The 12,261-nt window shown below is 36.9% G+C and overlaps 1 protein-coding gene across 1 annotated transcript in view; it reads left to right on the top strand.

Moving 5' to 3' along the window:
• Positions 1-12,261, top strand: part of ap3b2 (adaptor related protein complex 3 subunit beta 2) — a gene marked incomplete at its 5' end in the record, with an annotated part of 32,995 nt that overhangs the window by 13,105 nt on the left and 7,629 nt on the right. Inside the window, 13 exons of the mRNA XM_081355366.1 lie at positions 490-556; positions 644-826; positions 1,199-1,378; positions 3,178-3,275; positions 3,540-3,594; positions 3,952-4,023; positions 4,193-4,255; positions 5,198-5,330; positions 5,638-5,747; positions 5,825-6,001; positions 7,292-7,478; positions 7,678-7,796; positions 10,998-11,112. Coding sequence (XP_081211492.1) covers positions 490-556; positions 644-826; positions 1,199-1,378; positions 3,178-3,275; positions 3,540-3,594; positions 3,952-4,023; positions 4,193-4,255; positions 5,198-5,330; positions 5,638-5,747; positions 5,825-6,001; positions 7,292-7,478; positions 7,678-7,796; positions 10,998-11,112 — 1,559 coding nt within the window. The remainder of the gene's footprint in view (positions 1-489; positions 557-643; positions 827-1,198; positions 1,379-3,177; positions 3,276-3,539; positions 3,595-3,951; positions 4,024-4,192; positions 4,256-5,197; positions 5,331-5,637; positions 5,748-5,824; positions 6,002-7,291; positions 7,479-7,677; positions 7,797-10,997; positions 11,113-12,261) is intronic.

Genomic DNA, 12,261 nt, shown 5'->3' with positions numbered 1-12,261 from the left:
AAAAAAAATTATATTATATAATATATACGTGTGTGTGTGTGTGTGTGTGTGTGTGTGTGTGTGTGTGAATATATATATATATATATAAACCGTATTATATTCTATCATTCTATTAAATTTATTATATTATTATAGTTATTTATATAGGTTTGTTTATTAATCTTGACTGCAGTTAAGCATGTAAAACATAATGTATAATCAGTGATCAAGAACCTTAAATATCCCACTAGCAAATAAATAAATTAATGAACATTAAATATTTATTTGGATTGAAATAATTTTCTTTAGAAAGCTGGAATGATATAAGAAAACTATTTGACCTCACAAATGCAATTGACCAATCACAATCAAGAGCTGTTTCTATTAAGTTTTCTGGTGTTGTAGCTAAATATGTTAGCTTGTAGTTTTGACTACTTTAAATGTTCAGTATTCAATAAAAGTCAAAGTAATTCACGAAGCTGATGGTCATGTTCTCTCTCCTTCATTCAGTCTAGACCCAGAACAGAAGGATCAGCTTATTGAAGTCATCGAGAAGCTGCTGGCTGATAAGACCACAGTGAGTGACAGAATCATTTCAGGACAGCCCTGACATATAATCATCACTTCTAATGTGATGTGTGTGTGTGTGTGTGTGTGTGTGTAGCTGGTAGCGGGCAGTGTGGTGATGGCGTTTGAGGAAGTGTGTCCGGACCGCATCGATCTGATCCATAAGAACTACCGTAAGCTGTGCAACCTGTTGATTGACGTGGAGGAGTGGGGTCAGGTGGTCATCATCAACATGCTCACGCGCTACGCCAGGACGCAGTTCCTCAACCCCAACGTCAACGTGAGTATCACGTATCTGTGTGTGTGTGTTTGTATCTGAGGAGGGCTTATACACTTCTTTCCCTGGACAATGTCTCTTTTCTTCTTCAAACTGCACATACTGTAATAAAAACATGACATAGTAGCTTATACAAAGGGAGAAACCAATAAAATATATACAGTACACACACACACATGCACAAGAGAGAAAAAGGACAGCAAGATATATAGATATAGTAATGTGTACTATAATTTTGTGGTACATTTTTCTGGTAATGTTATGGAGAGAAAAAAGGATATAGATATAATGCACTGTTATAGATAGATATCAAGACAATTTAAGATAATAATAATCCACTTGTAATTACATATCAACACGTGTGTATATGCGCAGGAGTCTCTGTTAGAGGAGAGTGGTGAGAGGGCGTTCTACGCCTCTGATGATGACGAGGAAGACGAAGATAAGAAAGCCGAGGCGGCGGCTCTGCCGAAGAGGAAGCCGTACGTGATGGACCCCGATCACAGACTCTTGCTGAGGAACACCAAACCTCTGCTGCAGAGCCGCAATGCTGCCGTGAGTCACACACACTTCTCCTCAATCAATTATTTTTAGAAACAGAATTATTTATTTAATGATTTGTCTAACATTAAAATTTTTATTTAGGCAAAAATGTTTCAAATTTAACCCTCTGGTGCTGCTCGAAAATGACAGAATTTTTATTTGAATGAAATTAATGTACTTTATTTTGTATATTTTATGGTACTAAATTATATTTATGGAATAGTTATGATCCATTTTTTACCTGTTAATCACTTTTTGAGCATAGACCTGCTGAAGTGAAAAAAGTAAAAAGTTTAGAATGAAAATATATATTTTCCAAAGCATGCTTTACTCTAAAACTGTAAGAAAATCAAAAGCCATAAATCGAAACAAGTTGTGCTTAAAATTTGAGGTTGACGTCTCATAAAATTAGCCTGGCTCCGCCCTCCTACGTACTTCCGCTCAATTTCATTTTCCTTCAGTACTACGTCTGGGACTGCTGTATATTCTTAGGTTTCCAGAAACAAATTTTTTGTAGGACCAATCAGCGAATAGAGGGAGTGGCTGAGAACGATGACGTTAATGTGATCACACACATGACTAGCGTCGGCCAATAGTGAGCCTACGTGTGACGTACAACACACAGACGTGCTGCTTTATCAAGACTCGAGGAACAGAGAGAAGGAAATGAATAGTGGAATAAAGTCGTTTTTTTGTTTTTGTTTTTGCGCACAAAAAGTATTCTCGTCGCTTTATAAACTTTATAAAAGACAGACATCTTATTCTAAACATAATCCTCTGATCATTCGGACGACCACACGTTAGCGATTGGCTATGGCAGATCCTGAGTGACTGTGGGCAGATCCAATAGTTTTGAACTTTAACAGAGAACCCGTCTTCAAGGAAGTAAACGTTTCTCAATGGAGCGAGGCCAGACTCTCTGTACAAATGAAATGTATGAGAGTCTGGTAGAACCAGGCTATCATAAAATGAGCTTTCAGTAAGATTTTGTTTGGGCGCAGTACCAAATTCTTCCACTAGATGAAATTCGCCTACAATTCATTTCCAATGCCGTCAAAACTTCGAAAAGTTCAAATTTCAGTTACAATTCTGTGTTCTGTTTTCCACCTCAATTTAAATGTTTCAAAATTCAATATCTGAAACTTAAAGTATTTTTTTTATATCCCCCCACATTTTTTACTTGTAAAAAAATAATAATAATAGTAATAGTTGAGAATTGGCACTGAACTAAAATACATTTGCATGACTCCAACACTAATTAAAAGCAACTTTGGATACAATTTTTAATGTTTTAATTAGTGTTGGAGTCATGCAAATGTATTTTAGTTCAGTGCCAATTCTCAACTATTATTATTATCCTGTTAGTTTTGATTATTAATAAGTTTGTTTTTTATTTTATTTTAATTCGTTTCTAAATTATTAAAATGGTTTTAGTTTAGGGTCAGTTTTTCTCAATTATTAGGTTAGCTTTTAATATTTTTTAAACACTTGTTCACATAAAGTAGCATCAGTTTTTAACGTTTTTTACTGTCTCCTTAATTTGAGTGAAGTGAAGATGAAGCTGAGACCTTTTCACACATGACCTCTAAACGGATAAATGATGTTCATTCAGCCGTTACCATAATAAATCTCTCTCTCTCTCTCTCTCTCTCTCTCTCTCTCTCTCTCTCTCTCTCTCTCTCTCTCTCTCTCTCTCTCTCTCTCTCTCTCTCTCTCTCTCTCTCTCTCTCTCTCTCTCTCTCTCTCTCTCTCTCTCTCTCTCTCTCTCTCTCTCTCTCTCTCTCTCTCTCTCTCTCTCTCTCTCTCTCTAGGTGGTGATGGCAGTAGCTCAGCTGTACTTCCATTTGGCTCCTAAAGCAGAGGTGGGCGTCATTGCCAAGGCTTTGGTCAGGTTAATGCGCAGCCACAGGTGAGCGATCAATCACTTACTAATGAAACATAAACACACTCACACCAGCTCTGATACGAACAGGTCCACGCTTCCCATTTGACCATGTAAGGTACGGTCATCGGCTGATGACATCATTAGCGCAGGTAAACTGGCACTGGATGATGCATCACTCCAATTAGCCTCTTTTTGGAAATAAAATTGTCCCTCTCAAACACACATGATGGTTTTTGAATTACATGTTGTTTAGTCACTGATGTCGCCGTGTGATTTGTGTCTCTGTAGTGAAGTGCAGTACGTCGTGCTTCAGAACGTCGCTACGATGTCCATCAAGAGACGGGTGAGTGATTCACATGACTCTGTAAAGGACATGCATCACGCTGACTTTGTGGATCATCTTACAACACTTGATCTGAAGCTGGATGATTTACTCCTCATTGTTCAATACATTGATGAACGTCGGTGCAAATCATATGAAAAGGCTTTAATATAGTTGAAATATTTAAACTGAAGACCCTCATGTGGTGCTTTTATACATTCACTGCTTTGTCCTTGAAAGATTCCAGATAAAAAAATTAAAAAAGGTTTCTTTAAAGGCATAATAGAATATAAAAGTTCGATCAGTATTTAAAAAATGTAAGGTATGCAAGCATTTAGACGCTGTGGTGTTTGAATATGCTGTGTGTTTGTCTTTTAGGGAATGTTTGAGCCGTACCTGAAGAGTTTTTATATCCGCTCCACAGACCCCACGCAGATCAAGATTCTCAAGGTGAACAGACACACAGCTGAATCACATCTGACTTTGAAAAGCGTTAGTTTTAATAAGAAACTCTGTGCGGAGATATTATGTCATGAAATTGTTTCACTAAAGAGTGTTGCTTCAGATATTTTGAGTGTTTTAAAGCTGGACTGATGATTTTATCTTCTCTTATTACCAGCTGGAGGTTTTGACTAATTTGGCTAATGAGACGAACATCTCCACTATCCTGAGAGAATTTCAGGTATCTTTTTACATTTTTTGTTCTTATGGTTTAATATAATATAATATAATATAATATAATATAATATAATATAATATAATATAATATAATATAATATAATATAATATAATATAATATAATATAATATAATATAATATAAGTCTACAAAAGTTTGGGATCGGTAAGATTTCTTTTTAAATGTTTAAATGTCTTATGCTCACGCTCTGCATTTATTAACTCTGCACTGTTTTCCATTTGAATATATTTTAAAATGTGATTTATTCCTGTGATTTAAAGCTGAATTTTCAGCATCATTACTCCGGTCTTCAGTGTCACATGATCCTTCAGAAATCATTCTAGTATGCTGATTTGCTGCTCAAGAAACATTTCTGATTATTATCAGAGTTGAAAAGTTGTGCTGCTTCATATTTTTGTGGAAACCGTGATACAAGAACAGCATTTATTTGAAATGGAAATCTTTCATAACATTATGAATGTCTTTATGTCACTTTTGATCAATTTAATGCATCCTTGCTGAAATTTTTTATTTTTTTTTTTAAATCTTACTGACCCCAAGCTTGAACAGGAGTGTATACTTTTTGAAACTAATATTACATTTACTATATGAAATTCCTTAAAACTTAAATATGAATATTAAACAATGTTTGCAGTTTAAGATAGCTGCTTTTTAGAGACTACAGAACATGAAATATTTACATTTTAAAAAATGATTTTGTCACACCACATGATTACTTAAGTGAACTAAACTAAAACTGCAAACTAAAAGGTGGATGAAGAAAAGAAAGAGAAATGGTGAACCATAGTACATTTTAACCTAAAATCTTCATGTTGAATAAAAAAGGTTTGAAATATATATAAAAAAATATTATGATTGTAGATAACAGTATATTTCTCTCTATATATGAATAGGGATAATGATGTATTTCTCTTTTTGTATTGTAGACGTATATTAAGAGCATGGATAAGGATTTCGTGGCGGCCAGCATTCAGGCCATTGGTCGCTGTGCTACAAACATTGGTGAGGTCAGAGACACCTGTCTGAACGGCCTCGTACAGCTGCTGTCCAACAGAGACGGTGAGAGTGTGTGTTCGCACACGACGCTAATGCAACCGAACTGTGTTTAATTCCCAGGCTATCATTAATTATCCATAAAGTGACTGCCGTTCAAGCTGACATCAAAAGTTATTAGCTCTTATGTCAGAAGAGGTTCTTATCATGCAAAAGAAGAAAAATATCAGCCTCTGACATACAAATGCTTGAAATTGGTCCATCACATGCTGTAAAAAAACAGAGATGCAATGCAGTGGCCGAAGATAATGTCTGATAATGTTGAGTAATATTTAGTGTGTTTTGTATAACATTGGTGTTTGTGTGTTTTCAGAGCTGGTTGTGGCTGAATCGGTGGTGGTGATCAAAAAGCTTCTACAGATGCAGCCTGAACAGCACAGCGACATCATCAAACACATGGCCAAACTCATCGACAGCATCCAGGTAGCGTTCTGATCCGAACTGCACACTTTCACGTTTCAGATTGTCTCCGTGGCCCTGATAATGTGCCTGTGGTTCAGGTGCCGATGGCCCGGGCCAGCATCCTGTGGCTGATCGGCGAGTACTGCGAGCACGTCCCCAAAATCTCCCCCGACGTCCTGAGAAAGATGGCCAAAACCTTCACCAACGAGGAGGACATCGTCAAGCTGCAGATTATCAATTTGGCTGCCAAACTGTACCTTACTAACTCAAAACAGGTGAGCGAAGAAACACTGTATTAAAAATATTTTTTTTAATAACCTGAATTTTTATATAATTTTTTTTTATTTAAATTAGTAAATTTAGTATATGTATACATTTGTTTTTATTACTTTTGAACATGTTTAAAATAAATTTCCATTCAATAATGTTAGTGCTTCAGCTTAACCTTATTTCAGGCAATCTAGTTTTTTATCCAATATTTAGATTTAATTTAATTTTAGCTTTATTTCAATTAAAAAACAATGTTTTTAATAGTTTTATTTTTAGTTTAATAACCTTGACTATATGCATGCTTGCTTATGCATGCTGTTTACTGCTGTTTTAACATGCTAGGATAAATAATGCATCACACATTAGCAGTAAGCAAGCTAACTTGCATTATGCAACACAACGAAACTCAAATGAAAGTAAACAAGAAAATAAATTGGCAGTAACATTAATCGAACGCATTCAAATTTGAAGTTTTCACATTAAAAATACATGAAAAGTCAGTTTAATACATCCAGATAACTGATGTTTGGCAGTGTTTTCCAAAATGATGTTTGAAGATAGTTAGAGCTTTCTGGAAACCCCTGAAACGATCTGAAGTTATGTGGTGGTGCACAGGACAATACAGGGATGAGTGAAACATGGGGACATGACTAAAATGTGTATTTTATCTAAAATATTATGGATTATTTTTATTCTCTAAAGCATAGATAGGATATGGAGTCTCACACAAAAAAAGGATTTTATTCTTTGTATCTCATGGTAAAGTGTATTAGAAAGCGAAATAAATGCTTTTTTGTGGTATGGTAGTTTTTTAATTAATATTATCTAAATTATACATTTTAAATGTACAGTTAATGTGCAGGACACTTGCTTAAAGGTAAACTATGTAACGTTTTTTTAGTTCAATGCATCATCAATCCTTCATACAAAACATGTTTTTCTCTTAACCAGATTCTCTATGGTAAGTGTTAATATTTTAGTGCGGGCGGGATGGTTTCCACTGGAAATTGGCTTTGGCAATTCGTTTTTTTTATATTTTATTTTATTTCAGTTAATGTTTATTTTATTTCAAGAAACGGAAATGTGTATTTATGGTTTCAGTAGACTATAATAACCCTGCATCTGAGCATCAGTCTGGATGAAAGCTGGAGAGACACAACAGGAGTCATTGTTTAATCAAGCGAGACAATTTCTGTCTGCGTGTCATATCATTTAGACACACACATGTAACATTGCCTGTCAGGCATGAAACTCTTGAGACAAAATACATTTTCCTTTGCTTTTCCGTCTTTCAGACTAAACTGTTGACGCAGTATGTACTGAACCTGGCGAAATATGATCAAAACTATGACATCAGAGATCGTGCCCGCTTCATCCGCCAACTAATTGTTCCCACCGATAAGAGCGGCGCTCTCAGCAAATACGCCAAGAAGCTTTTCCTTGCGCTCAAGCCCGCCCCCGTCCTGGAGTCTCCATTTAAAGGTATTGCCTAACCCATATTTCAAGTTTTTCTCAGATGTTTCTCCTAAAATGACTACATAAAGAGTTGAAAGAGGTAGATATTTAAGTTCATTTTAAGATTTGAAGGTAATCTCAGCACAGTTTGAGGCCCTCAGAAGAAAACTCTGAGGAGCAGGAGACAATTGAGACATTAAAGAGATCTTATTTGTGATTTTTGCAGACAGAGATCACTTCCAGCTGGGATCACTGTCACATCTGCTGAACGCCAAAGCCGGCGGATACCAGGAGCTGCCCGACTGGCCCGAATCGGCGCCTGACCCGTCCGTGCGCAACGTGGAGGTGAAGGATTCTGTGTGTGCAGGGAGAACAGTTCTGACAGAGGCAGGGCCAGAGGGCGCAGGGGTGCTTCTCCTACAGACCACCAGAGGGAGCTCCAACATGCAAGACCTCCCAAAGAAACACCCCAAAGCGCTAACCAAAAAAACATGCTACTCTCAATCACTTTTATATCGCTCACTCTCCTCGCTCATTAGCATAACTCCACCCTCATATCGCATTAATCACACACTCTGCATTTCAATTGGGTGGGAGCTACTCATCCTGCAGCCCTATTGGTTGATTTGTCAATAATAATTTTTGAAAAAGTCGGTTCCGGAAGTAAAAATCCCGTTCATTTTCGCCATAATTGGAATTGATATGAGGTTATTAATTGATGGTGTATTCTTTTGTTGAAACATTAACCACATTATTTAACCTTTTTTTTTTTTTAATAACCACGTTCAATTCCTGATGAGAAACTACATTACACATGATTCTGCAGAGAAATCTCTGCCAATCGGAGAATCGCAACAAACACAGTCTTGTACCTTTGCCTTTTTGTCCAATTTTCAAATACTTTTTTGCTTCAATTCAAAGTTTGTAATTTTCTCTATGAGAAAAATGAATGGGACAAAAACTTCCAGAACCAACGCCGCCGAAAAAGTTCACTGTTGCACTTTATTAACAGCTTGTAAATCTTGATAGAGTTTAACTTGAACATTCCCTCGAGACGATTAAAAACAAAATCCTAGAATTATTTGTCCGAATGCTTTAAAAAGCTAGAATTGTGGTTCTAGAATTGTCCATTCAATCACAGAGAGTTCTAGAACAGACACACCCACATGCCACTCCTTCCTGATTAATATTCCATGATCTAATCTGCATATGCATGAGGTCTGCACCACACACTGATCAGTCAGGGTCTTGTTTCCAGCTTCAGGTTTTTGTCAGCATAATCATCTTTGTTATTTCATAAAGCACTCGTCACTCACAGCAGATTTCTCATCTAATAGATGGGTGTGTTATTGGTTATATCCCCGCCAATGTTCATCCACATCTTCTTTTTGACAGTCTGTCTGTCTCTTTATGTTCCCGCCCACCATATTATGCAGCAGGAGGAGGTCATAGACAGCAGTGAGGGCCGAATCGGTCTCCTGGGAGACTGGAGAGAGGTGCTCACAAGAGTGCAGTGGCTTCTCTCTCTGTCCTCTTTGTAGTCGGGCCACCCAGCTCGACCTTACTGTACTAAAGTGTGTGTTTTTGCATCTCAGTCTGAAATCTGCTGACCTCACTTCCTGCCTTGCAAACCATCACATCACAAAACCTTCATATTAATGTTGCACTTCCATTACTGTGACACCAAATGCTCAGCAAAGCATTAAAACTTCATCTTAATACAGATTTGTTATTGACATATTGAGTATATGATTAGAGACCTTCTGAAAACTCTAAATAAAGGGGTGAATTCACTAAACAGACACTTTTTCAACGCAAATACCTGTGTGTTGTTTACACATGAGCCTACAGAAATCTAGAAATATCTGTGAGCATTTTACATGAAGGAGAAAAGCAATATAACGGTGACTTTCTGCATTTTAAAGGGCCGATTCAGGTTCCTGAATAGCATAGCTGAAGCGATATTGGACCGTCCCAACACAATCTCATGGCAATTCGTAACTATTTTACATTTTGGCTTATTAGTGACTAATTTGTATGAATTCGTACATTCTCGTTCGTATGTTTTCGTATGATCTGCTTACTCCCAGTGGTGGTTTAGGGGTGTGGTTATGGGAGGACCTTCATAATGACTTTTAACGATTCATACGATTCACATACGTGAATTCATTCATATGAAATCGTCACTTTGAAAAATAGTTACTTTTTCCTGTGAGACTCGGTAGAGTATGTCAGTTAGCGGTAATCTGCTGCATTTGTTACCACTTATAGCACTTAGAAACAATTCATAAGATTGTGATTGTGCAAATTGCTTTCATCACTAAATTTGTGGGCGTGTTTACATTGTTACCAAATTTGCATAGTAAATTGAATGCTAAAACAGTGCAGATGGATGTAAATAATGCTATTCATTCTTAGTGAATTCCCCCCTAAAGGCCCATTCTTACCAAGAACAATAACTATAACGTTAACTACATTAGTGTCCACACCAACTGACGATAATGTCCTGTTTATTGTAAGCGCGCAATGCTTACGTCGTTTGCAGCCTTCGCGCTCTTTAGACTCGGGTGGATTCTGATTGGCTGTCAATGTTTCCATCGTTCATCAGCTGGAAAAAAAATACTCCAACGATATCGTTCTTCTGTGTCGTTATTGTTATACCTATGAAACTCTATAGTTATAGTTATGGTCCTTGGTGTGAACGGGCCTTAACACTTTCAGTTGCTTTGACTGAAGCTGTTAGCGAAATATGGATGTGAAACGCATCCAAATATACGTGCTAATCTGTTGACAAGTGCAACCTGAATCCTTGTGTGTACTTTTTAAATCTTTTTCTTTCTTTTCTGTTCTTTTCTGTTCTGTTCTTTTCTTTCCTCTTCTTCTGGCCATCTCACAGCATCATTCTTGCGTTTCTTTTTATTCTTTCCTGTTTGCCAGGTTATTAGGCTGCTCGAAAGAGTCACCACTTTAACCAGCGTGAGTCTGTCAGTCACCCTTAGCGTCAGACCCAAAGAGCTTTTGCCACCAGCCTAGCGTAGCGTCTGTACTGTGCTAGATCAGCCTTCCCCTTACCTCAGCCCTTGCTCTATGATTAAAGACCAGAATCCTCAAAAAAACACCTCAGAAATGGCCTACAGCACTGATGCTAATCGCTAATTTATGCCCTAAACATCCGTTAAAGCAAAAGTTTAAAGTCAAATTAACTTTGGGTTAATCAGTGCTGGGGGTCTTTGGGTGTTTTTTTTAGGATGTGATTTCTTTAATTATACGTGTTAGCGTACACAACAAGAATGAAAGTGGCCATGAATGCACAACCTTCCCTGTTGTAGACACCAAATGCTGAGCGGAGAGAGATGCAGGTCTCAAGAAACTTAATCATATTAATGTATGAGTGTAGACGAAGACATTTGATGCTTGTAAAGAGGCATTCATGGCCGTTATATGAACCTCTCTCTCTCTTTCTCTCTTTCTCTCTCTCTCTCTCTGGTTAGGTTCTCCAGGTGTATTTGAGCTTATTTTGATGGTGTTTTGCGATATCTTTTGCAGATTCCAGATTGGAGCAAATGCACAAGCCGGAAGGATCGTAAGGAGAAGAAAGTAGAGACACCATTCTACTCGGACTCTGATGGAGAATCCGGCCCGACCGAATCAGCAGATAGCGGTAACTGTGGCCAAAATATATCATAATATGGTCTTCATGCCAACAACTGCATTAATGGTCACTTAGCCATACATATAAAACCGAAAACCAATAGATTTCAATAGAGCCTGATATTAGCATTTTGCTAAGCTAATGTAGGCTTAAAAAAATATATATAGTACACTATTTGGTGAAATAGAGCATTAGACTCAACACTGATTCCTTTTTGACATTAGCATGTTGCTAAGCTAATGACTACTTATGCTAATAAGCACCAAAAATGCAAATAAAAAATACTAGAGATGCACCGATACTAAATTTCTCTGCCGATACCGATAGCCAATTATTCAGATTGATATCAGCCGACACCGATAGTTTGATTTTCTCAAGGAAAAAAAAAATCTACTGGGAATTTTCTCATTTTATAATATTAGAGGTTAAAATTAACAACAGAGCTATTATATTCAACTGGTATTTATTTTCAGATATAATAATTACACTCAAATAAATAACTTTGAAAAATAAAATGATGGTTTAAATACTGATTAAGCGATTGCAAGAGTTGTACTGTATCTTTCATCATAACTTCTGATGTTCATGCATGTTTTTACGTGCTGTAACTTATTTTAAAGTGGAAGAAAAGACACTGGGCGCTACATTGATCGCTTTCATCACATTTAAGAGCGTCAAAACGCCATTTATTGTTTGAATTTCGTGATAAAAAGGACAGAATTTGTTTTAAATCACAAGTAACAAAGCACAAAGCTCTTTGCGAGGATGAGAGGCATAACAAATAATGTTTGGTGCAGTGAAAAACTGCTGACCTGGCAACCCTGGCTTGTACTACGGGTGATTCATAGGGTCAAATAGTCTGCGTTAACGTCGCTATTATTGCCGAGTTGCCCCAATTCAACACAAGATTTTCCTCACACACAGTATGGGTTGCAGTCTGAACACGGTTTTCCTCCCCTTTTGATTGACAGGATATAATCGTCCCTGATGGTTGATAGTGAAAATAATTGCAATTATTGGCCGATACACCGGTGCATCTCTAGACAATAAAATTTTCAATTAGATTCTCTATCAGTTCTTTTCATTAGTAAACAAAAATCTGTTTATATTTTTATCAACATTTCCATTGACTGTGCTGTTTTGAATGAAAATTGCAAT

The sequence above is a fragment of the Scardinius erythrophthalmus genome, assembly GCF_964197995.2.
Source record: "Scardinius erythrophthalmus genome assembly, chromosome: 24".
Lineage (NCBI taxonomy): Eukaryota > Metazoa > Chordata > Actinopteri > Cypriniformes > Leuciscidae > Scardinius > Scardinius erythrophthalmus.
This window is presented reverse-complemented; position numbering and strand designations above follow the sequence as displayed.